Source organism: Athalia rosae, chromosome 1 (assembly GCF_917208135.1).
Source record: "Athalia rosae chromosome 1, iyAthRosa1.1, whole genome shotgun sequence".
NCBI lineage: Eukaryota > Metazoa > Arthropoda > Insecta > Hymenoptera > Athaliidae > Athalia > Athalia rosae.
In genome coordinates, this window is record NC_064026.1 from 26,362,441 (window position 1) to 26,389,555 (window position 27,115).

Below are 27,115 nucleotides of genomic sequence, written 5' to 3' on the forward strand. Positions count from 1 at the left end.
AAAAGTAAATAGCTTCTGCAAACCGAAATTTCAAGGAACTTTCAATCTTTTTGATCATCGCCCAGGTAATACGAACAAAAAAAAACAAATCCTGAAAAGTCTCACCTATTGCCCATGTTTTGTTCTTGGCAGTGGCCCAAGTATGATCGGTTTGTCTGTACTGCACGGTGATCGTCCTAACCGGAAGCCCTGGTTGAACGACTGGTGGTTCAAGATCAAAGGTAACACTGGTCGCAGTGATCGCGGCAATACGAGCCTTCGACAACTCCCTCGGTTTGTAAGCTTCTCTGAGTATGATGTGGTAATCCCGTGTACCGTGAATATTCGAAGCGATGCACTTGTAGTTTGAATAGTACCTTTTGTCCAATGGTAAAACGGTAAGAGTTGAAATTGGTCCGTTACCAATTTTCGTGATTTGTGGATCATTGTCGATTTCGAATCCATTGTGTTGCCACCGTATGGTAGCGTTCGGTATACTCTCGGCGATGCAGGTCAGGTTAACCGGTCTCTGATCCCACGACCAAATGGTCAAGTTTTTCATTGTAGCAAAACTAGGCGGAAATTCTACCGTCAAATGTCCAGTTTTAAAAGCTTCGCCTCCCTTGTTCTGAGCGATACATTCGTAGAGTCCGTCGTCGGATCTCAGTAAATTTTCTATAGTCAACACCGCGGTAGTTTCCCCGGACGGATCGTTTCTGTCATTCGCAAGTGTGATTCTGTCGTCGTTCGGTTGTACAGCGATTACGTAAGGAGTGTCCGACGTGTGTTTTCTGAACGTAACAATTGGCGGGGGTCTTCCGTAAGCCATGCAAGTCAGAGTGGCGCTCTTTTCCACCACGGATGTAGAGTTTCTGAATTCCATTATTTTCGGTTTAACGACTACAGCTACCAAAATAACATCGCTCGCCGTACCAGCGGCGTTAGTCGCTGTGCACTGATATTCCCCAGCGTCGTCTCTATTGGCGTTCGTTATCGTCAAGATTCCCGTGTCCTCGTCGACGCTGAACCTATCGGCACTCGCCAAGTTTCGCTGCTCCAGTGACTTGACCCACGTGAATTTCGGTGGTGGTTTACCGGTCGCTTTGCAGACGATGTTCGCGTTTTCTCCCTCGATTATTTCAACCCCTGATTCAAGTCCCTCTATAACCGGCCTCACGTGAACCTCGACTCGTATCGCTCGTTCTTCGAGTTGACCGGTCGTCATCACGGATGCTCTGCAGGTGTAAATACCGTCGTCGGATTCTTGAACGTTCTTTATCTTCAACGAATGAGTTTCGATGACGTAATGATCGTTGGTCGTTATCAATTCGCCGTTGTAAAGCCAATCGACCGAAGGTGACGGCCTGGCTCGTACTTTGCATTTTATCGGGAAGTCCTCACCGAGAATTGGATATTGATTGGGCGGAGCGTCGTCCCAGGTTATCGCGACTGAACAAAAAAAAACAAAGAATCGATCATTCCTAACGTTGCACTATGAAATCTAATGAATGAATGAGAAAAAAAAGAACAAAGAATAAGGAAGAAAATTATTACTGATTGTTTCAATCGTGACGTTCTTGGTCAGAGGCTCGGTGTTGGCGTACATCGCTGAGCACGAGTATGTTCCAGCCTGATCTTCTTGAAGCGAATTGAAGAAGAGCGCTAGTCCGTTACCCTGATGCATTTCCGTGTACATCATAGGCTTAGAGTTGCCCTGAACACTGTTATTGGGGTTGAGAGAAAAACGAAATATATAATGCATAATGCAAGATCGTAAAAGTTCAGCGATACTGTTACTGTTAGTGTCGCAAAAACGAGAAAAAAACGAGTAACACGCACGTAGCGAAGTATAGTTTACACAGCAGACGGTGCGGTGGATTTTACGGAGGACATTAAAATCCCGTACACACCGCCGTTGCGAACACTTACGTACATACATAATACAATACACATTAGTCGGAAGACACAAGCGTGACAAAATTTATCAATTGAAGAATTATTCACAGAACTATAATATCTCTTCGATCGCACATATTATCGGCAAATGTATGTATCAACATTCCCTATATTTATACGTTTTAGTATTCTTAATATCGTTATGAGTAGTCACACTATTCGAGAAAAGTGATGTTGCAGTTGTACGTGTACAAGCGTATCGTACAAGTTGAGAATAAGAAAATTTCAAAAGATTAAAACCAAGAATATGTACACAAAATGAATAAAGAAAGAAAGAAACTTAAAACACATTAGACATACGATTATTTTTGTTGCGTGTGGTGAATACTTATACTAAAAGCATCACGAATAGTGATAGGTACATATACTTATATGCACATATACAGAGCGGACAACGTGAAATTGCGCACCCAGATTTTGTGCGCAAGCGTGAATCAAAACGGCAGTCGAATTTATCATCTGCTAGCGTGTTGTACCAACAGCCTCAGATTTCAGCTGTAGCTGTCAAATTGTCGATCACCAATACAGCTGAGATCGCCGTATTTAAATATGACTGAGGTATGTTGTGTCAGGTGAATAATGCGACACAAAACCAGACACAGATAAGTAGGGTGGCATAGCATCAAATAAAATTGATCAATTGAATGAGAGATTAATTAAATGTCGACAGAAATACACTCATCGAAAAGTTCAGGTTAGGTCCTTGTATTTGACAGCTAAATCTGAAAGCGGAGTGTTGTTGGACATTCTGCGAAACAAATGCCGACGATCGCGCATGTGCAAATGGGGTGCGCAATTTCACGTTGTCCGCTCTGTATAATGATAATATGCGTCATAAGGAAATACCGCGTTAGCCTAGGTTAAGTTAAGTAGTATTACAGTGTCTCGATAAGTCAGAGTTGAGTCGAGTTGACTTGGATTGTTTCAAATTAAAACCACGTGATCGTCACGATGGAATTACTGTGTATTAAACTTTCTAGTTTTAAGGTTCTTTAAGGCAACCCGTACCACATATTAGACAACCTCGTTCCGTACCATCTGCAGTGTAGCTGCAGGGACGCGAAAGAAACTTGACCTTTCACTACAAGGTGTATGGGAAAGAGAGAAAAAAACGAAACAAAAATAATGATAACAGTATTACAAGCATGAAACTTTCACGCACGTGTGAATTACCATTTAAAGAAACAGTTATACGCTGCATATAGTAATGTGTACATACATGACGCGAAAGGGTAGCAGAGGCGCAGAAATATATATATCATCAGAAATAAAAACAGAAAAGCAAAAACCTGCAATAACTTATAAAGTAGAGTTTGTGTTATACGTCAAATAACACGAGAGTAATGAAATGGAGGACAATATTTGAATACGAAGCAGTAACATTTTGAACTCTATTTTCTAATTCCCAAAACTCATCGCAATGATATGAAAGCGGAACGGACGTTTATTTTTGAGATAATCAGAAGAAAAGAAAGAGAAAATTCTGTTGCATCTATAATTATGTATCTAGAATGCCTATAGATTCTGCAGCAGCGATGAAAACTATTAGTGAAACTTCAAGAGTGAATTGTATATGTTACATATAATGATTAGTATAAATGGGCAGACTTGAAAAAAAAAGGAAAAAAAAAAATCCTTTGAAAACTGCGAAAACGTTAGACGAAAAAAAAAAATATATATATTAGTTTAGGTATAACAGTTAAGTAAAACCTTCAATCGATAGAGTGATTTGATTGATAATTAGTTGATTTTCGTCATATACTCGCCTTCCCACCGGCCTGACGCTTAATCTGCTTGCAACAATTACAAACGATTTCCCATTAGTTTCATATACACTGATTCTTGTGGCGTATACTTAGGGTGTTCGAGAGTATAGAAAAAAAAATTGTTTATAAAAAAAAAAATTGTTTGAAAAAAACATGGTAATAAAATTCGAGAAAAAAAAAGTCAGGAAAAAAAATTAGTCCAACACCGTATGTATAACATACATAGTAAATACATAAATAAATACATGTGAATATTCGTTCATAGGCTGTAACTATGTGTGTGTATATATATATACACGTATTATATATGTATATATATATCATGAGTAATAATAAATAGTTAATTACGTTAGAGGTTCGATGACTCGTCCCTGGGGATCCAACCATTGAATCTTGCTGATCAATTGGGCATCCGTGACGCTCGGTTTGCATGTCAAGAGTATACTCGATCCAATAGATTTTGTGAGTACGTCACCGCTTGGCAAAATTTCTAACGAAACGGCGTTTGCGAATGCTGTAATCACAAAAGATAAAAATAACAAAATTAGTTCAAACTGATTTTCATATCACGAATCGATACGCGAAACCATATATACATATATACCGGTCTGATACTGCAAGTATGTAGTACCGACAATAAGTATGCAGTTAAAAGAAGACGAAAAAAAAAGAAGAAGCTTTTTCCCACGAAACGAAAAATTACGTAAGTCCGCTGCATGATCCAAGCTATATTCATATCTGGTCGTACTAGAATTACAGCAAGTATATAACAGATATTTGAATATACGTACACTGTATCGTGGTCGCACGAACGAGCGGTTGCATTATCTGTACAGCTATAATTTTACCGAAATAAGTGCGGTAACGCGCGGTTTTTGATCTATCTTAATATTATCTCACTTAAATACACCTGTTCTTATACGGAATATCTGTATTCCACGATATTCCCGTAACGAGCTGTATACATGTATACAGCTACTGAAAACTGCAATCAGTTTCCGAGTTTTCAAAGTACATACAATTTTTTGTTTTTTCTCGTTTTTTTTTAATTCTTACGACCTCCACTAATGGTATATGTGTACGCTAATTAGAAGCGTAATGTACGACGTGACAATTTACATAATTATCAATAAAACTACACATCGTATTATATCGTGTAGATGCGGAGTGTGTAAAAATTGTACTACACGGCATCAATGTCACCTAGAATATGAGATCGTAAACTGGACTGAACGTAGAGTCGGAGGAATTACGGTGGACGAATTAAACGATCTTTTGACGTAGCGCCAATTTTAAGTGTACCAATTTTGTTTTTTATTTTTATTTTTTTTCATTTTCGTCTAGGTCTATTGTTAGAGCGTGAAGGTCTTACGGCTGGAGTAATTCACTTTAAGCGGTGCAGGTCCGACGTTGAAGAAGTAAAGGCAGATCAAGGAAACACAAAGTTTCGCGTCAGCGGTCATTTTGACGGGTGCGATGCGACATACATATGTCTCTACGACACCGCTAATGTCATAGGACTGATGCGGTCGGGTGTTAAAAGCCACGCCATATAACGCACAAATAAAACTGAAAATACTAAAGTACACGAAACACCGTCACCCCGCCCCGACTCGACGATATGTGACTCGTAGCCCCGGCAAGCAATAACAGGAAACGCAAATTGACTTAATTAATGTGAGTAAAAATGTCGAATTAATAACTAGGAAATGTACGACATTATCCGTTCGTTTGCCTTTAACGCGAATTTATTTATTTATTTTATTTTCATTACATTTTTTTCATTCGCAATTCCGCGCAACGTACACTTCCTGTATACGTACGCACGATAATCCTCGCTGTTATAACACGCCGCCCTAAAATAACTGTGGCCTTATTTTCACGTTTATAACAGTGCTTATGAAATAAAAGTCGACTCTCTCCAAATGCACATTGTACTCGTTCTGTTTGCGGAATTTTTAGCCTTTACGAAGGGATCTTTGATACACGAGTCAACGGAAAGGAGAAAAAAAAAAATATCGCCTACAAATTGAAACACCCCGGTGTACAGATAGACCCCCACAGAGAAGTCTCGCAAAGTGAATTGAAAACAAAAAGAAACAGACGTTTCGATCTTACAAATTTAAAGGGTAGGTACGTATAGGGTAGGCACCAAAGTGGGCGTGAGTTGGGGTGACACAGGGGAGAACAAACTCTGCAAATAAATTTTTCAACACGCCCGTACCGACCTGATTCAAATTTGACTTCGATCGCGGTTCGGAGCTGTCCAATTTTCGGAGTAACCAAGGTATCTGGGCATCGAGGGCCGAGGAACATGAGGATTTATATTCCTCGAAAGTGAGACATGAAAAAATCAGTTTTTTTCTTTAAATTTCGTCAAATTTTCAAGAGAAACCCGTTCGCGATTTCGACGCGAACGAAGCGAAATATTCGATTCGCATTCGAAAAGTAGAAAGAGAAGTAAATACGAATCAAGCGTGGTAGGTAGTTCAACCCCTCTTAAAAAAAATGGAAGGGGATGTTTCGTTGTTACGTTGCCGCATCACGTCTCGGATTAGACAATCCTAAAGAAACAGTTTCCGCCGAGATTCTTGGTAATTGGAGAGAGAGAAGAAGTTCTTTGTACAGAATTGGCTTTCGCGCGACGGAAGATGGAGAAGCGCGAAATTACCCTCTGGTAGTTCTGAAGACGCGAAGTGAGAGTAAAAATAAAAAAAAAGCAAAACCTACCGCGCGCTATACATACAAGTCCACACGTATTACACGGGGGAGCGCGACTAACCCCCGCGTCCTTATACCGTACGTAGTACCCATCTATACATATACTACAGCTCTTTCGGACGCACCACGGCGACATCTTATTTACGTTAGTTAGGGTTTGTTGGCCAACCCACCCCCTGGGGCTATTCATTGGCCCTCCCTTGACGCGTACGGAATCTCCTCGCTCTCCTCGTATACATATACATACACATATACACGTACCCTGGTATGTATATAACTACCGAGCATGAATTCGCGTGTCCATGACTATGTGTACGTAGGAGTTTAGCCTATACATATGTACGCATGCACGTACACGGCATACCCGGAGCAAGGTACACACAGGGTGATGGTAAAAGATGGAGTGAGAAAGAGGGTGAATTGAGCAAACTTCGTGACATGTTACTCGAAGTGGAAGTATCCGATCTGAGCTTGGCGCGGGGTATGAGAATTTTATCAAATTCCGATATCGAAGTAACTCGAACGAGTTTCGACGAGGGTTTCTCCAGGCTAAGGTACGGAAGGTCCCGGATTTAGGGGTAGTTTAGAGAAGACGTTTCTCCTACACCTTACTTATACACTGTATACCTTACGCGTTGTATACATAGGTATGTATACCAACAAGAAAACTTTCTCGATTAGGGAACCCCCTCGCATAATATACGCTACGATCGCCATAGTTTATCGAATTAATTTTATCCATAATGTAGGATTAGCTGAGGAGATTATGTCCGCAACGATCCGACCACCGACTGTCCACTTTGTGCGGCTGCCTGAATCGCGATATACCGAAACTAGAAGAAGATGAAACTTCGTATTACGATGGAGAATCTGAACCACGAGCTTTCCGAAATTTGTTCGAGCCAATTTTTTTTTTTTTTTTTCTTTCCAATTCTCCTGCAGCCGGTTAAACCGCGAGTGTATGATACAACTTGCTCCTTGACTCAAACGAAAGACAAAATATAATCCTTAGGTTGTCGCCGTCGACGAGAACGCAAGAGTTTGTAAAAAAAAAAAACAAACAAAAAAACCAACCCAGAAAATACTTGAAACTCGTTAAAAAGTAATTCCGCTACGGAACGTTTCCGGAAGTTCTCAACATCGGAAAATAGATCCGCTAGTTTTGGATTATACGTCGTAACGTCGACGTGAATAAGTTTTCATATTTAGAATGAACCTAGAGTAGAGTTTTCTGGTGTCTCTCTCCGTTGTACGGAAGGTATGACGATGTGTACGGTATACGAACTCGTCGTCGCGTTCATTCTGCAGTTCTAACAGAGCGTAACAACTCGTCCGTCGATGACGTAACGTAGGCAGGCAGTCGTAAAAGGTATACAATATCTCGCGTATATAATACGACCCTCTGTGTATAACACGTGCGTGTATTTGAATAGATAATTCAGAACTATAAACGTTTCAAAGCTCCTCATAGACACCGATACGAGCAACTACACCCTATTGTCGTGAGACAGTACGCCGAACTTGATATTTTCACCTTCTGTAGAATTAGTCGCGCGATTTACGATCGAGCGACTAATTGCAGCCAATGAAAATATCAGGTAACACCCCGCTCGCTCTGGATGAAATGGGCTCGTCGTAATCTCGGTGTATAAAAAATTATTATCGTCCGTGTAAAAAGCAATAATCTCGTTCAAATTGCTCGGACGTTAGAGGTGGGAATTTTTTTCCTACTATCGTTCATCGGTTGCTTCACTAAAACCACAATCGAGTGTCTCAATTAGTCAAGCGAAAAATTCACTCGATCGAAACTCGAAAATGATCTTATAACGCACGACGAGTCAGTCGTTCGATATATGAAAAGTCCTTTGGCTATTCTGCTGTAATTTTTTCAAAAATATTTCCACTCGTCTTCGATCGAAAGTTTTTCATATTTCAGATATTACAAGAGATGCTTGCGAATGTAGGCATCGCGCAGCTAAAAACTTTTATGGTCCAACGGAAGATATATTACCCTCGCAAGGATATTCGCTGCGGAACGATTCTCCAGGAGATCCAACGGCTGGCGGAGGACATAAAAAAGTGTAGAAATGAGTTCAATTATTAAGGTAAGGGCTTAACCCCCGGACCCACCGGACCAAGGGAGGAGACAGGAGGTCCGTGTGGCTCCTGGTAATACTACGGGGTCCCATAAAAGCGCAACAAAATTTCATATTTCCACGGTTGTCGTCGCCATGGGTACGCCACGTGCAACAGCAGCAGCAGCAGCAGCAGCGTGCTACGACGAGAGAAGCGGCACTGTATACATATAGCTGCGGAGTGCAGGAAAAGCTCCGAGCAAAAATATCGACGTCTTTTCCGCTGCGTCTGGTCGACCGGGTGCTACCGTCGGGAAAATCAAGAAAATGGAAGAAAGAAAGAAAGAGAGAGGAAAATCCGAGGGAGGAATGAGGAAAATATTATAGGAAAGTGCGGGACACGCGGCGGACGGAGAACGCGAAACGACGGAAGAAACTAAAGCGAACTTTTTCTCCCCTTGTGCGGCGGCTATGGGGTGCGGGAAAACTCCGGAAGTGAATTATTTAAGTCGAGACCCTCCCGCCCCCGAATCAGCCGGGGGTTTTCCCAACGCTGCAACGCTACGCGGTTTCGCTGAAATTTAATTTCGTTCGAGTATAATAATAAAAAGGTTCGCGGGACGCGCGTCAGTTGGGTTCTTCTTGTCCCGACTAGGAGCCAATGCCACTCGATCAACCCAATTCAAAAGCTCCGGAACGAAGTTATGGCCAAATAAAAGCAGCAGCGGTATACACACACGGCAAAAGGGAAAACCGGCCACAAGAGACCGGAATTTCTTCGGACTCTCCCGACGTGCGCTTTGATGTTATTTTATCCCATATGGATTTCAGAGTCACCGTTTTTGTGCCCCAAGTACAAAAATAACCTCCGCCGATCTTCTTCTTATACATCACGTATAAAACACGGAATATCCCCGCGATTTCGAGGACCGGTAAAATTATTCCTCTTTGCTCTCGTCGTTGAATCAAGGACCGTAGGTACTCGGCCTCAGCTGATTCGCTGAGTATAAAATTCGTCTCCCTATTATTATTATCATTATTATTATCATCATTATTATTGAGTTGAAATTTCGCATGATTTTGTACGCAGATACGTCATGTTGGGACGCCGAGGTGGGTGTGAGTAGGAAATTCACGTACACCGTCAAGAAAGTCAGAATTGGGGGGGAAACAAGTTTTCGACGAAACTGCGGAGCAACATCCAATAACAACGGTAGAAAGTAGAGAAGCAGCAGCCATTACCACCCGACGCGCACTCCGCAGCTGGTACGCGAGGATGAAAAGACCTTCGAGATTCTAAGGAGCGCGAAATCTACATGCTACTGATTAAGTCGAGGGTGCCAGTTGGTTCCTCTTACTCCGAGTACGCTCGTGGAATAGCTAGAGCACCTGATTTACCGTATACATATGCGGGAGTAGTGGAATCGTATGGGAGTAGGTATACGTATAATATACATAGGTAAATATATATACGTGTACATCGTACATAAAGCCCGAGGCCCAAAGGCAGGCAGATAAATGGAAGTTGTAAATAAATAGTGGTATATTCGCGGGGGATGTAGTAACGGGTGATCGTGAGCGAGTTGAACGTTTTTTGGGGGGGGGGGACGCTTTTGGTAAAAAGGCTAATAAATTAGTTGCAAACCGCCGGAGGTTCGACCATCACCTGGTGCAACGTGTACGGGGTAGGTAGTAAGAGAGGTGGGGGGGGGGGGGGGGGGGGGGGGGGGGTGCAGCGTGTATATACTATAGGTGCACGTCTCTTCGCCGGTCGTGAATATAGCGAAACCCTTTTAACGAAATTGGTCTCTCGTTGGCTTACGCATGCGGGATAACTGGCCATCGTTGTCCTCGTCGTCCCCCGCGAACTGCCTGCCCTCCAGACTCTCTTTGCGCCGCTGTGCACCGGCTACATTCGACTATACATCGGATATATACATAGTGTACATAACGGTGGTACATATGTACGTTAGCCCGAATACGTACGGGGAAAGACTCGCGCCTATGGCGCGGGATGGAGTCCGGAAGTGACGGTAATATGGAAAGGCGTTGAGAATATTGGCAATTTGGTCCTAACGGGTCGCGTCACTAAATTCGGAAACTACCCGGCCTGGATAGAGGCGCGCGAAGATGGGCTCCGATCCGTTAAAACGTTAAAACTAGCGCGCACGTGTAGGTGCAGCGTCGGTGCGTTCGCGTGTATATATATAAATATCCAGCGAAGCTTGCGACGGGTCTGTTGGTAAGCGGTTAAGCGGTGAAACGACGATTCGTAAGAGGTCCGCGATGGCGCCGGTTCTTTGAAAACGAGCGAACGACCATCGTCGCTTACGGCTGCAGGTACGGGCATTATATAGGTAGGTAGGTATATAGGTATATACCTGTACAGGGTTCGGGTTTAGGCTTAGCTTTGGGGTCAGGTGTCACCGTTCAAGGGCCGAGCTTAGATCTGGGTCGCTTATTGAAGCCCACGTGCAGACATTCCGAGCCATATTTTGTCCACGCGAACGTCGATATATACGTATACGCGACCGCAAACAAAGCCATACGATTGAAAGAGGTGCGGGATGAAGATCGACCTGTATGAAAAAAAGAAGAGCAGAATCGTATGTGTATCGGCAATGTCTAGAACGGTGATTAATTGTGGTAAATTTCTTTGATCGCTGGTCAATTTTTCAAAGATTCTTTCTCACTGATGCCCGAAGTCCTCTAATTTTATCGTGAATTATTCAGCGACGTCGGAAAAAAGCGTCGTTTGATGACCAATCGTTGCGGAATCGAGGAGCCAGAAGACGTTGACTCGATCGAACATTGGAACCACGTTGCGTGCGCGACGGAGGTCGTCCGGTGTGGATGTACGGTGGCGGAAGAAGAGTATCTTCTACATATATCTGTATGTACACAGTAGTGTAGTTGGAGATAGGCGAGTTGGAGAGAACAGCGTCGACCTGCGAACGACCCTGAGGACCCGGAGGAGAGAGATGCGGGACCGACGAAATGAACTGTCAATCTCAATTCCTGTTTCCCCTTTTGAGCGTTGCGCGCGGGGGTATATAGATTACACGAAATAACGCTGTGCGGCACCGCATCAATTATAAAGCCAGTTTACCGTCTCCCGTCTCCCGTCTCCTGCATCCAGCAGCATCCACTGGAACCCGTCGTCTGTCAAGTCTGCATGTCGTTTTACGTTACACGTTATATTTAATAAAAAAAGGCACACCGACCGATCCATCCTCGTACAACGCTGGATGAACCGACGCCCCCCCCCCCCACCCCCACCTCCACCCCCTCCGCAAGCTCGCCTCGAGTCCGCGAAATAAAGAAGCTTGATATTATAAATCGTTCATTCGCCGAAGTCACCCCTGCAGGCACCGTCCGGATATATGTGCCGTAGATAAATGGCTTTTAATCAAGCGACAAGAAAATGGATATGAAACGCTTTTCATATAAAAACAAAGAGGAGAATTAATCAAAGAAGAAAGATGAAAATTCGTTGACCACCTCCGTCAAAAACTGCGTACCGAAAATCACTTGAAAAAAATCCGACCGCCCAACAAAAAATCCAAAAAAATATTCCAAAATCCGAAAGAAGCTCTCGTGATTCCTCTTTTCTATTGTTCTGGATCGGTCGACGCGAGATGATATTATCGGAGAAAAAAAGAAGGGGATAAATAAATAACCCCGCGTAGTTTCGTATCATTATTTTTCACGGTACACCGGAGACCGGGGAACAAGATGCGATACGTCATCGGAATAAAATTGGGAGACGGGCATCTCCCGAATCACGTACGTGTACAGGGTACGAGACGAATCTCGCGCGTCTTTCGGGTCGGTTGCACCCGAACCTGCGGCGCAGGGGGTGGGTTTTTGTCCGGCTTGACTCGCGTCACTCGCTGCCCCGCCGGGTCGCCCAGGGCTTTATTATTTCTGGTGGAAAACGTCCCCGAAGAGCAATGCCATCGGAAATCACACCCTCTTTATACGCCTGTACCTCGTACGTGTATGTGTCCGACAGAGGAGCGTACGTTACGATCGAGTAAATAGATACGTTCGCGTCCGAAGCGTGCGTACTGCACGGTACGTAGAGAAAAGAAAAAAAAATAGAATCGAGCTGAAACGTTAGGAAAACGCAGGTTACGCGTAGATCCGATACGGGAAGAGATTTGCGCGCGTGCCTAGAGCCAATATATCAAAATTACTCGGCGGGGGCGAGATATCGGAAAATAGGGTCCTTCCTCTCGAGGTTGCCCATTAAATCTGGTCCCTTTCGGAATCGCTCATCGGCCGATAGGGCGGCTATGGTATGGTGTGTGTCTATAAGAGCGAGAAAATTAGCCACTAGAATGACCAGCTTTCTCCGGCACTCCCAATATAGCAGCTGGTCATTTCGATATATATATATGTATATAGTTTTTCCGTACGCGGTAGATATAGAAATATATATGAGCCCGTAAATACCCCAATGCATGCGCTAAAAATGACGTCATGTCGTGTTTGAGCAGCCGCCTTCGCAGTCGCGAGGAGATACAGATATCCGCCGAAGTGTTCGGAAACGTCGAACGGAGGGTGAGTAACGGACGAGGAGTACACGTAAAGAGGCGTTTCCGTACAATACGAGTAACTGTTTACGGTATATCTCTGCGCCGCGTTTGCCGTACACAACGGGCGTAAATATCGTCGGCGTATTTCGCCACCGTAAGCGGCGAATATTGGCGCTTAATGGTTTTATACTGGCGGGACGAACGGAATTTCCACGTTGAATCTGTTCCAGCTAATTAATCATTCGAGATTAACGAGCTAAACCCCGGCGACACGTCGACCCGGAGCTACAAAGCCAAAGCCCAATGCCCAAAGCCCAAAGCCAGAGCGCGCGCGCGCGCTAATTGTCCGCCCTTAATTCATCCCCCTAATGGAGCGGGAGACGCGAAACAATGTTCGATTTAATTGTTGCAAAATTGTGGTTAAAATATATATCGGAATACAGGCGCTGACGTGCGGATAATCCCCGCGCGTAATCATTCGGGTACAATACCTAACCGCGTCCCCGTGTAGGCGAATACACGCGTACGAAACGACGCAAGAAGTGGTAGAAGGGCTTGAACTATTTCAAGCGGTCTGGTCTGGCGAACAAAAAAAAAAAAAAAAAAAAAAAAAAAGAATGGGTACCAGGGTGTGTACACGGGTGGTACACCGCGTACACCCTGCACGCTTAAGTTTACGTTTAGTCTGAACCAGAAAACTCCAGAAGTCGCTTATATTCGAGTGGGTCTAGGACTCGAGACCCACTCGAACACGAGTGCTCTTCTTTTTTCCACGTACGTATCAGTTTTATCAACGATTCGCCAGCAGGCTGCCCCGGCTCGCGTCGTCGAGTGCTTTTTTCGAAAGAAAAAACTTTTCTCCAAAGACGGAAAAGTCGGGGAAAGGGAAAGAAGGAAAAATAATTAAAAAAAAACCGAATCGATATCGCGGGGGGCCACGTGCTAGTACTTCCGTAACGACGGTACGTACGCCAGACGCACGGCACGTGTCCTCGACACACTCGGTTATTTGGTCCCATATGCGGTAGGGAGGGTAAAAATTTCAAAGCCACTTCTTTACAGGGCTAAAATATGCCTTACCCTTTTTTTTTTCATTTCGACTATTCTTTCCGGCTTACAGTCACTGTGTATCAAGTTCGAAACAGAACTGTCTCACAGAGGCACTTGACGGTCGCTTTTGTAACGTCAATTTACGTCGTCTCTTTACAATACCTCAATCAAAAAAAGTATCATTTGCATGATGGCACGACTGAAGTGCTTCGGCAAATGTTTTCACACGAAACAATTTCTAATATCGAGAACAATATTTGCGCATCAGTGTCTACACGTTCAACTCTACGATCTATCGTTAAATTTGGAATTTTCTTCTTTTTTGATTTCTACCGATGTTCGGCCAAAAATAACGCACACGTCAAAATCCTCGTGGAATTATTTGGAAAATTTTTCTCGACCACCAATTTTTGGCGACAAGATGTTCGAAAGGAAAGAAGGTGGGACCTCCGTTAAATTCAGATGTACAATTAAATCGATATCGTACCGATTGAAAATAAATAAATAAATTTCACTTCTCGAACAACGTCTATTCGCACCATCGAGTTCCCGTTATTTTCTTTATTTTTATTTTTTTTTTTACTTCCTCTATCGATCTGACCAAACCAAGAGAGATATTCTAAGGTATCCCTCTCCCTCCGTTCGGTAGATCTCCCGCGAATGGGGAAAAGTAATCTGACCCTACACCGTACGCGGTGACACTTTGCCGGCAATGAATACCCCGGGTTCGTATACTTTATGTACGTACACGGTACGGTATAGGTAGGATACGGCAAAGCGAGCAAAGTGTGGGCGCAGCAGACGACACGCGGGGAGTTCGGCATAGAGGATTCCGCCGCCGTGCAAGGTGGGTATACGTGCGAAGGGGGGTGGGAGGGTATTATTCCGGCATCCCTAAACCCAACACCCTTCGACCCCGCTTACTTCCCCCGACGTACACTCTCCGCACTCGGCAGCGGCAGAATTCGCTGCAGGATCCCCCCCCCCCCCCCCCGCGCGCGCGCGTTCGCAAGTTTTCCTCCGCTCGGCTCCGTACTTGGCCGCGCGGCGTACGCGAAGGGTGAAGTCATTTTGTCACAATAGTGATAAAGCGAGAGGCGACCCCTTGGCGCGCGGTACCGCGCGCTGCACAAACGCCCCCACAATTATGCTGTTTATGTAAGGGCGTGGTTGCACACGACTAATTCACCCCGCGTATAAATATACTTGCTTTTATTACCCCGAAGATTGGCAGTTCCGTTCACTACCAGTTCGAGTATATTGTAGGTATAGTGTAACGGTGTGTAACACGCTTACAATACACGCCGAATGGACCTCAGAGTTGAGATTCTCCAGGACGATCCCGTCGCGACACCCACGTCGTATTATTAGGTATATGTATATATGATACATCTTGACATTTATCGCGCTTATAACGCGTCATATTTATACCGGAATGTGACGATTCTCCGCGTGGTAGGGCGTATGATAAAAAGCAGAATACATACATATAATTAGATCGTTGGTAGATTACCGTCGTCTAGGTCAAATGCAGTTAACGCCTCGCTATATAATCTCGTAAAATTAATCCTCGATCGTTACAAACGTGCACTCTCGATTCATATTCGGTGTTAAAATTATCGGTTATCGCAACGTAGAGCAATAGAGGGCGAATCAACGTCAATTATGGTAAGTAAAATCTGATCCGGAGTATTAAAGAAAACCTCGTCTTACTTCACGCCCGCGGGTATGATCATTGGATAGGGAAGGTCTTCCCCCCTTTTTTCAAACTTTTTATCGAGACGTTTCCGTAATTTTGCCGACCGTATGTGGGCTACCGTATAAGTGGAGCGGTCCGTCCGCAGGATACGCTGAGAATGTCCCTTGAATTACACTCTGCAATTATTCAAATGACTCTGATGGTTTAATACACCGTATCATCCGCAGACCCTCGCTGGCATCTGTACGCGCGTCTCTAAAATTGCCGAGGTAGGATATATATAAACCGTGGTCGGTAGCGAGCCTAATTGTAAGACTGCGGCACACGGGTTCATACTAATTCCGTAATCCGAAAGGTCAACGATTTTCACACCGTTCGAACGCGAAACTTCGTTGATATAGAAAAAAAAAAAGGAAGAAAGTAAAACGAATCACTGACCATCGAAATGGCATTCCTTGTCGACTTCGAGACTCGATCTATAATCGATCTATAATAATGAAACCGCGTAACATGGAATATATAAAACGGGAATACCTGGAGAAAATAAAACGAGATCCGCAGTGAGTGTACTCTCGGATCAACTTAACTCGAAGGTATCGCCGGGGTGCGACTTTTTTGCGAGATAAGATAAGTAGCACAGGTAAGACACGGTAAGATAGAGCGTACAGTTTGTAAGGTAGGGGGTAGGTACGATCTCGGGTTTTATACGACGAGGTAAGGCCGACTGTCCGGAGATGCACTCGTACATAAAAGTAAAGTGGAAACGTAATACGGCTCCTTTGTATTCGCCACTCAGACGGGGCCGGCCCTCTTACTTCCAACAACAATGACACTATAGAAAACCGCGCTCACGGTATCAACGTCCTACGAGGTATAGGTGAGTCGGGTGTACCCTTACGTACGTGCGACGCGCATATACCTGGGCGCGCATAGAGATCGGTACGTACGATGTGCGAGCGGTTCAACTCGCGAGGGTATAAAACCCACACGTGGATAAAAAATAAAAATAAAAAAAAAAACCCTAGACAAAATCGATCGCACCCCTATTTTGTTTCTATGTTTTTTCTTCCCCTTCTCCCTTTCTCCCTTCTCCCTTCTATCTCTCGCATCTTTTTCTTTTTGATTCAGCGAAATTTGATACGTACCTTTCAGAAACCGCGTACCTACGCTACTTCGTCGAGCCCCCCTGCAGCGATCCATTGTTTTCCCATAGAGAGTTCGCGAGCGAGAAATAAAATGAAGAGAAATAATCGAAAAATCATTCGCACCGCGTACCGAGAAGGTGAATTTATCGGATAGAAATATGGCGGGGAGGGGTAATACGACACGGAAACAAACCATATACATATACATGCGTATATCTTCCACACACCTTATATACCGTACGGTCGCGATCATCTGGTTCCTATCGGATAAACGAGTCGTTGCTTCGTTTCCGATGTAGAACAAAGAAAGAGAGAGATTGTCGAAATTCTCCGCACGTCGTACTTACGTTATATCTATCCAGCAACCTACCTACCTACCTACCTACCTACCTACGGCACGGAGGTATCGAATGTCTCGCGATGACGCACGCGAATCTCAAGGGTGGAGGCGAGAGGATATCGTTCGAGTACGTTCCGCGCTAACCGCCGCCGCCGCCGCTGCTGCTGCTGCACAAAGGGATCTCTTTTGGGCTCCCCGTATATCGTAATGTGTACCTGTACGCATGTTATACGAATATACGTATAACGCGAATGGCGTGGCATGTTCAAATTGCCGCCCGATCTGCGATCTTTGTAATACAGAGCCGCGAGACGTAAATGCTCCGCGAAGAAAATCAACACCGGACGTTCATTATTACGGCGGACATACCTGTCTCATTGGTGGCACGAAAGGCGGTTCCGATATATAATGCATGTACATACCTATAGACTGACGATGAAACTCAACGAAAGAACGAACGGTGTGAGATATTGGATTTTTTTATTTTATTTTTTGAGAGCATTCATCTTCGTCGTACCGGACGGCCGAGGATCGCACTCTCGAAAAAATGAATCACAGCAAAGATTGGACTCTGCTACAGAGACGCGAAGAAAAATTTACAGGTAATTTGAAAAGAGGCGAATGATCGTCCAGCGAATCGGTATCGGTGAGGTGAGTTCACGTTATAATATTACGTAGCGCGTACAGAAGGCAGACGCTGTTGCATCGGTGCCAGACAGAAAACTCGTCGTCGTCGTCGTCGTCGTCATCGTAACGGAGAGACGGGCAAATATTTATTCCGAGCGAACGAAGGTCGGGCGAGTAGTAATAATAGTGGTGGTGGTAGTGTGCCCGCTACTATTCGTACGCATAACCTGACTAAAAATTATCGCATCGCCACTCGGAAAACTCCTAGCGAGCTAACTCCGTCTTTGAATAATTTCAGACTAAACATCGTATAGATATAGAGACGTATAAAGTGTATCGCAACGATGATATTTATTACGTGTCGAAGGATGATTTCGAGAAGACGATATACGGAGTGGATAATGCGATGGGTGTACGAAAGCGTTATCTTTTATTTATATCCATTTGTCAGGATTATTTCTCTATATTCCTCTTTAGAATTACGACGGGTGGATTCCTCTGCATCTTGCAGATACGGAAAAGCTCGCCGCCCGTTTTGCGTTCACTTCAATCTTCACACCCTAATCTGCATTTCCATCTTACTTTATTTCCCCTTTTTCGTCTAAATACGTATACGGTGTACGCGTTGTATAGGTATTATCTGGTGTACGTATACATACGCGCGCACCATATGCGCTGTGAATATATAGGGGGTGAGCTAATATTAGACCCGGAAAATGAAAAATATATACATTCGCCGCTGTGAATACGGCCGTATTTATTACATAATCATCGGCTCTGTTTATCCGTTCAATTTTATTCATCGTCGCGTTAATTTTACGCAAGTTTATTTATCCGATTGAACCCTGTACTCTTTCTCTATTTTCAAACGCAGGTACAATTTATGATGAAATCGATGAGAAGAACACGCTTCACGAATCGTGAATATTTCTCGCTCTGGAATTTTGCTATTTCTGCCAATTCCTATAATTTCCAAGTCCGAAATTCCGCTATGCGAACCGCACACACGCTATTTCGCGGGGGAGTGGTTCAAGGGTAAATCGTCCGAGAATTTCTAAGCGATAAATCAAAAAAACGTAGCGCGTTGTAAATCGAAGTAAAATAAAATAAACCGACCGCCCACGAATCGTGGAATATAATGAAGTTTCCAACGCGGCCTATAATCCGGAACGGACGTCGTCATTATGGGAATTGAAGTAGCAGACCTGTACAGGCTAAAAAAGTTAAATAAATAAAACGATCGGAGAATTTGTCGATGATAAACTCTCAACTCGCAAAAATGCAAGAAAAAAAGAGAAAGAAATTCCTCGCTCAAAAAATTCGAAATAAATTTGATATAAAAATTGAAATTTCATCTGCATGCGTTATAATTCTCGAGTCAAGAATGTAGGAGACGCCAAACGTGGAATAAAGGAAGATAAGATCTGTCTATAGAAGGGGGAAGAGAAAAAAATCGATAATTCATACGATAACGGAAACGCGAGACAACGACTAGCGGAAAGGAGATATGGTAGAAATAATAACGATAATAATAAGAAAAAAAAATAAAAAAGGTACAAGACGAAGATGTCGCGGGGTCATGTACACCCCTCGTAATTTTTGCAAGGAAACTGTAGACAGCGGAGAAAAATCAGATGCCCGATCTGATAGATATGCGCCTGAATACGGAAGAGGAATGGGGAGAGAAGGGATTAGGTTAGTACCTAGTAGGGGGGAAAAAATTACGTCAATTTTCACTTCGTTAGGCTTACGCCGCCGCCGCCGTAGGATCTATACAGATACGGTGATGCTGCGTTTATTTTGGGTCGCGTAAAAGTATAAGAAAGATATAACACAGGGACGTTTGACTACGAGCGCGCGGTACGAGGTACTATAGGTATATACATACCTATATACCTATGTGTAGTAGAGGCGACTAAAAATCCCTGGGGGATCCCCGCGCCGACCGAATTATCCTTTGAATCTACAATTAGAGTTCTGGGGCATGCGAAGCACGTCTCGCGAAACTTCTGCGAGGAATACTAAAACCAAGTTGCGCGGTGCAAACAGGATCAATACCTGGGGGGGGAGGGGGAGGGGGTAGGGGTTAGATAAGGGGGAAGGGGACCACCGAACAGCTAGACGGAATACCAACAAATCCTCCAGGTTCACCACCGTCGACGTCCGTCATCAACGAGGGAAATAGAGAAACGCATACCTATAGATACAGGTATAAACGCCACGGGCGACGAAAGCTTCATCATCCCGTATCCCTCCCTCCCCCCTTCCACTCCCTTCAAAGGGAGAATCATACAATTCCCCGGAAAATTGCACATGTCACACACATGAATATGTAATGCATATTTTCGTTATACACGGACGGCCGGCCGGCCGGTCGTGTCGTGATTATCACGTTTTCATTCCGTACGCACTGCGTTCATATATAACACACGGTAATCAACCCGTAATCGAATATCGTGTACGTGGCTCCGAATTGATCTGGAAAATTTTAGAACCGGTCCGTCCGATATTTTTTCATTTTCGTACCAAGTTTTTTGAAAATCCATCTCGAAAATCTCGATTTTCTTCTCTCTTTTTTTGCCCTACGCATGAATATGTGACGAAAAATTTTACTTTCGAGTAACAACGTCTACCTGACCTGTCGAGTTTCGACCTATGCCCTCAAAAACCGAGTTTATAATACGTAAAGTTGCGGAATATATGTATTCCCAAGCTCGTAATAATTATAGAGATATATCACACGGAACTGGAGCAACCTAGAAATTTCGGGTAAGACGGAACTGTATAATAACTTCGGTACGATTCACACGCTCCGTTATTATTGTATGTACCGCAAGTAGACGGCAGGGCATAAACATAATTTTCTTGCACAAGCATGAAAGTGCAGCAGCAAAGGTGTGCATTATTCTATATACCTATACGGGGATCGTCGTTAGACCGAACTTAACCCCTTTTATTTTTAATACCCGCTGCACGCCGCATGTGTTTAGACTCGACGAGATAAAAAAGTCGCCATCCATTAGAGAGTGCACGCGGGAGAAAACGGCGTGCACCGCCTCGCTTAATTGTTTTATCATCGTCGTTATCTTCCTCATAATTATCATCATTATTGCCATATTCCTGATGGGTATATACACGGAAGGGGGGGGAGGGGAGGGGAATACGGTGGTACGGGGTAAGGCGAGATATAAAGCAGAAATGCGCGCCATCGTGTGTAGCGATAATAACAAGAATCGTTGTTACATAGAAGTTAAAATAAGAAGAGATAAGCAACTACTGCTGAAATCGCAACTATAGCGTCACATTGCGGATTATATCTGTATCGTGGGCATAGGTAGGTATGTACTGTAACGTACTATAACGTCCGGTTTGATCGAGAATCGAGATTAGCGAATGCGATAAGCTGAATAAGCGCGCTGCATGAGCTTCTCTGCGGTAAATACGTATACGCGCGCACGTTATACATATACCTATACATCTGCCGTACGTTACAGATTGTGCACGATCAAAGGATCTTTCAGTGGAGAGTCGCCTATGATCGGGTCGATCGTTTAATTACATCCAATTAAGGCGAGTTCGCTTTTATCTAGCTGTACGTAACCCTTTACTTGGGACGATCGATCTTCCCATAGCGTAAATTTTCAAACGTTTACCATTCGACGCTGCTTCGTGTAAATGAACCGATAAAGTTCAACGGTCATCTACCGAACGTACGATATACCGGAGATTATGTTTCCTCTTTTTTTTTTATTTTTTTTATTCATTTCTCAAACGCGAAACGTGCGTTAAATCTGGACGTATCGTGTGTACGCACGATATATGTATGTCGTTTATGCTGCTGTACTTGCGAGTTTAAGAATTGCAAGATTTCCTGGAGATTGTATTACGCGTGTAACAGTGCAACGCTTTGTCTCACTTATAAATCGCAGCGGTTAGTGTCACATTCTAGTTTAACCGGCTACCGTGAAAAGATCCGGTGCATTCGGACGATACACAATGGCAGTTAGACGGTATTACGTGCCTACGTGTCATGTGGGTGAAAATGTATCGCGTGTTTGAAATAACGTCAAACACGTAAACTTTGTGTACGTCATTTTTCTTCTTTTTTTGTTTTCCCCCAAAATGTGGTCGGCCGAGTAGCGTTCCGCGGTTAATAATAATTTTTCAGTGAATTACACGGCAGAAAGTATTTGAACGGAAAGGAAGAAGAGATTAAAAGAAAAAGAGAAAAAAAAAAAAAATAGGAAAACTCCGAAACTCTGGGGAGCTGAAAAATAAGCAAAAGTGTCCGCGGAAGTGGAAATTAACGACTTGTCGAGTTTCCCTTCGTCGAAGATCCGCTAATTTTTTTCAGTAAAGTTCAAGTTTCGCAAAGTCCCGAGTGTAATTTTAACCGCGGGTCGCCAGTTTTCCGTTTGAAATTGATTTTTTTTTCACTCGATCTTAGCTCGCCTTCTATTTGTTTTATTTTATCATCATCGTTTTTTATGTCCTCGCCGGGTTGCGGAGCGACTATTTGATCAGATAGAAAAGGAAGAATAACGAAACGCCGATGCGAAGGTATTCCAGGGGCAAAGGGTTGAACAAGCGGTGTTAAATTAGCGAATGTTTTTCCAAGCGTCGGCGGGCGAAGACTTACAAGGGATGAAACACCCGGCGGGGGTAGTTCGTAGGATTGCGAGCGAGATGCCACCCCCCTGCCCCCCCACTCCCATCGCGCGAAGCCCTAGAAATTAATTGAGAAAACGGGGGGTGCGGTATATCGCAACGCTATACGACGAACAACCCTTCGATCTAAATTCAATTATTTAGCTACCACTCAATGGCATTAGTCCGCGCTGTTTTCCATTATCAAGTTGAAGTTTACTACATCAGTCTACCGCACTTTGTAACTCCCTCTGTGTTCGTATCTACGTGTCCAACCTGCGCCACCACACACACGAAAGCTCGCGATGTGGCGTACGTGTGCGTGCGTTGCATCGTAGAGAGAAAAAAATTAAATTAGAATAAGTAAATGAGAAGAAGAGCGAGACAGCTGACGACGAGGAGATTGAGATGACGGAAGAGGGGAATGTTGTAAGAAAAAAAGGAGAGATGTGCGGAGTATTGTATAGATAGAGTCTGGAATTGACGCGCACCGACCGTGAATATTTCAGCGTGCATAGGAATGCGGCGTTGTATCTCGGTGCGTTAGAATTATAGGGAAATGAAGGCAAAAATTTGTTTCCGGGGGGTCCGAGAATATCGGCGTGCCATCGGCACACGAAAATTGCAATTCATCAAAATCAACCCTTATCATATTTCACTAGGCGGAAAGATGGCGACCGTTTGGGGGGTTAGTCTCGTCATAGAGCACGAATTAAGTTCCATTGACGAAAGTCCACCCCATGGAAACCGCACGTGAATTACGATCTATTCAACGCGATGACTGGGCGCCGAGAAAATATTAATTACAAACCGCGTCACTGCTTTGGTAAATATTTGTACGCGATGAGAACAAAAAAAAAAAAATAAGAGAAACATCGAAAGAAGAAAAAATAAATGAAAAGTTGTGCGTGAGGAAAAACGACACTGGGAACTGTAGTGTGGAACTCATACGTGAACGATCTATGCGAACGAAAATCTTATACAATATTCAGGCTCATGATCGACGTCTCTGGTGGGTCGCAATGCAAAAATGCAAAATACATCGGAATGCAAAAATTGAGCATTCTATTTTTGAAACGAAAGAAAGACGGAAAATAGACCGCGACGAGTAGCGGCGCGGCGTGCGTAATGACCGCAGTAATAATTGAGATACGCAACGAGAAAGATGGATTTCATTCCTCGAAACTTCTTGTACTTGAACTTATCCCCCTTGCTTCCTGCGAGCACGCGAAACTTGATACGGTGCAGATGCCATTGAAACAAATGATTCGATTCCGGGGGGGGGAGGGGGTGGTGACTCACCATTGTTCAGAGATCAACGAGATTCGAAGCAGCCTTAGCTCGATCAGCATCGTCTACATGAATCATAATTCCTGCGTAGGTTAGGTATAATTCATAGTGTTCCGTCAACCGCAACTATTTCATCTCCACGGGAGGATAGAAAAAAAGCATTACTCAATACCGTAGTGGCGCGACGGTTGTGTCTCCACCGCAAGATCTTCCGGGACTGTGGGATCGATCGTTTTTCGCTGGAATTCTCTACTAGCGGAGAAAATGATGAATTTCGCTTTAATTTACATAAGGCGATTACGCGGGCATTTGTAACGTCGGAAGAGGAAGTCATTACGCGATTGATTCAAGCGTGTGGACGAAACTCGTACACCGCGTAATATCACAATTTTTGTTACTCAATTTGCGAGGGGGATATAATTCTTTACGATCTTTGTTGCTAGAATTTATCTGCGGTAGGTAGACGAAATATGAAATAGGAAAGTTTTTTATTGGAGAAAAAAATTCGGACCTAGCTCAGAATTGCTCTCACCAACGTACGATAAACGCGAAGTCAATTTATTTTTCTCATTTCCAGAAGATTGAGCTTCACATGGTATATATGCATAGATATATACCTACGAGTATTCTTTTTCTCTCTCGTTCTTTTATCTAAACTTCTTGTCTCTTGGAAAGAAATACGACCCGAAATCTCTTTCCTCTCGCACAGAGAGAAAGATAGTCTCATCTTTTCGAATTACACGATATATCAATCAAGAGATACAATTTACAGCTTCAATATTTGTCCAATTGTATAAAATATCAAACTTCTGTCAGTTTTACATGAAAATTCTGTAGTCTCTCTTAATTTGTCCGCAAATAAATTTATCTAATTCTCTTGCAAAAGTTATAAATTTGGAGAACAGCCGCGCAGGTGATGTAATTGTTTGATCGACTCTGCGAACGATGAACATTACAAACGTTCAGAAATCTCATTCAAAAATTGTTATAATTTCAAATCGTTGCTGGCGTATAAAAAAAAAATCCCACAGTTGTTTCGCACAATTCAAGCCTATACACATTTGCGACGTGACCCTCTACTTAGTCTGAATTCTCAAGGGTGGGTTTTGCGATATGAATAAGTTAGCGTAACGTTGACGCGCTCGTGGCCTGACCTTACCGCAGGGAAGGTAGTTGATATAATCGTTGATGGAATTTCTACTTTGTAGCCATAAAATGCTCATCAAATTTCTACAGTGTAAAAGGTATACGCGTGCGGTTCGCGTTGCCGTTTCGTTCAGTTTAGTTTTTTTTTTTTTTCTTTCTTTCTTTTTCTTTTTCGCGCGGTTCTCAGCGCAGAGAGATATTTACCCGGCATTGAATCAGCGGCGCGATGATCGTCGTGGATTTTGCGGTTGTACGAACGAGTGCGCGCTTACGCGTGTATGTATACGTGTACATTTTATCAGCGTCATCGTATGACCGAGTTTAACTTGTCTCAGATTCCCACAGTCCTTAAACTGCGGCTAACTCGATTCCACTCTAGTTCACGGTTAAAACTATTTTAACGGAAACTTTTGACCACGCTGTGTAAATAATGGTAATATCAAACTATGGCAACGATGCGATGGCCAGTTCGTTCCATCGGACGGAGACACGGTTCGACTGTTTTACACGTGCTGGACGGAGTCGAAAACTACGAAACCGTACGAAACTTTGGGGCGCACCGCCATGGCGAGCGAATAAATATAAATTTAACCAAAAAAAAAAAAAAAAAAAAAAAAACAACAACGCCCGGCTGACATGTTACGAATTTTATCGGACAACGAACACCACCCGTTACGTACCATATCTGCCCGTCAGCCAAGGTTATAGCTACACGAGCGGTGCCAATAATTAAACTAGAAATAGAGAGGAAAGAATTTTGGAGAACTACGCGTTAATTCACGTGCGAATTATTTCAGCGCTTCGACATGCCCGTACACACCTCATGGACGAAATACATAGTTCATTTCTACGAGCGAACTCCTGGTTGGTTTCACTGCTGCAGGAGAAATTGTCACGAAGCGTCGGACCTGCGTATTTTCTCGTGTTTCAAATTTCGAATTTCGAATCACGTGGGAAAAACACGTCGGAGTTGATTAGCCCGCAGGGCGTTTGAAACGTGAACACAATGTATATATATATATATATATACGAAGAACGAACAAGAGCCGAGTGTAGTAGATAACCGCGAGGATCGTGAGTAATGGTTGATGAAAAGCCGAGGGGAACTCTTGTTGGTATTTTGGCGGGACTAGTACTAACTACGTCGTGTACGTGAGTTGAGAAAACACCAGCGAGCCGACCTGCAGGTATGCACCGGGGTATAGAGGTGTACGCACGGACTCTTATTATCTTTACAACATTTAATCGGGGACGGGGAGAAGAGGGGTGTAAGGATGGCGGTCGGTCTAACCGTTGAAAAGTCCGAGAAGGTTCTCTTTGTCCGTACAGGTGCAGCGGCAGCAACGACGGCGGGAGCGAACCGGCGGCAGGTTGCCGCTGCTGCTGCTGCCTGCAGCCTGCAGAAACGTAAAACAGGTTCTCATAAAACCCCTGGAAGAACCCCGTGAGGAAATATGCAACGCACACTCGTTCCTTCGCCTTTGGACTACCTCCTTGCCGTGCACACCCTCCACCACCACCACCACCACCACCACCACCACCACCTCCTCCTCCTCCTCCTCCTCTCGAAAATACATGAGAGAAGTGAGCGGGTACGTATGAAACGTCCATTTATACCGCATACAATGCTCGACAGCCGGCAGTGGGCTCATCTCGAGTCCCAATGTCACATTGACGAGCCTTTAAATAGGCGCTGAAATTATTGTATACCGAGACGGTACGAAGGCGGCTAGAGCTTAACTCCTCGATTCTTTTCTCGTTCCTCGATTGTCAGACTTCGCTCTGCCAGGACCCGTACGCACTGCATTTCGAATAGGTATTGAAGAAAAAGAGAGAAAGAGAAAAAAAAAAAGGCGAAGCAAAAGAAGCATAGGAACAATGACTCGTTTCGGTTGATAAATAATAAAAGCGAATTAAAAGGTATATATATGAGAATAGTTGCGCGCCGCATCATCGAGCCCGATGGCGCCTCCACACACGTCGTTGGATGGTGAAAAATAACGTTTAAAAAATTGTAATATACGAACGAATGAAGGATGTGAATGAATGAACGAACTTTCCACCTTCGACTTCTGACCGTTGACGAAAAGAACGAACAGACGATCGCTATCGTTCGAGTTTCGAGACGAGGTG

The 27,115-nt window shown here is 43.9% G+C and overlaps 1 protein-coding gene across 5 annotated transcripts in view; it reads right to left on the reverse strand.

The window, feature by feature from the left end:
- LOC105685224 (fasciclin-2) overlaps window positions 1–27,115 on the reverse strand; it is a 43,369-nt gene that overhangs the window by 12,513 nt on the left and 3,741 nt on the right. For 3 of the 5 annotated variants that reach the window (XM_048660236.1, XM_048660233.1, XM_048660237.1), the window contains exons 1-5: window positions 5,074–5,179; window positions 4,050–4,215; window positions 3,702–3,725; window positions 1,534–1,700; window positions 106–1,428 (exon numbers count right to left, since the gene is read on the reverse strand). In XM_048660236.1, coding sequence (XP_048516193.1) covers window positions 106–1,428; window positions 1,534–1,700; window positions 3,702–3,725; window positions 4,050–4,215; window positions 5,074–5,164 — 1,771 coding nt within the window. In that variant the 5' untranslated portion in view covers window positions 5,165–5,179. Of the gene's footprint in view, window positions 1–105; window positions 1,429–1,533; window positions 1,701–3,701; window positions 3,726–4,049; window positions 4,216–5,073; window positions 5,180–27,115 lie in introns of those variants that run through there. The other 2 variants (XM_048660235.1, XM_048660234.1) reach the window with 2 other exon arrangements.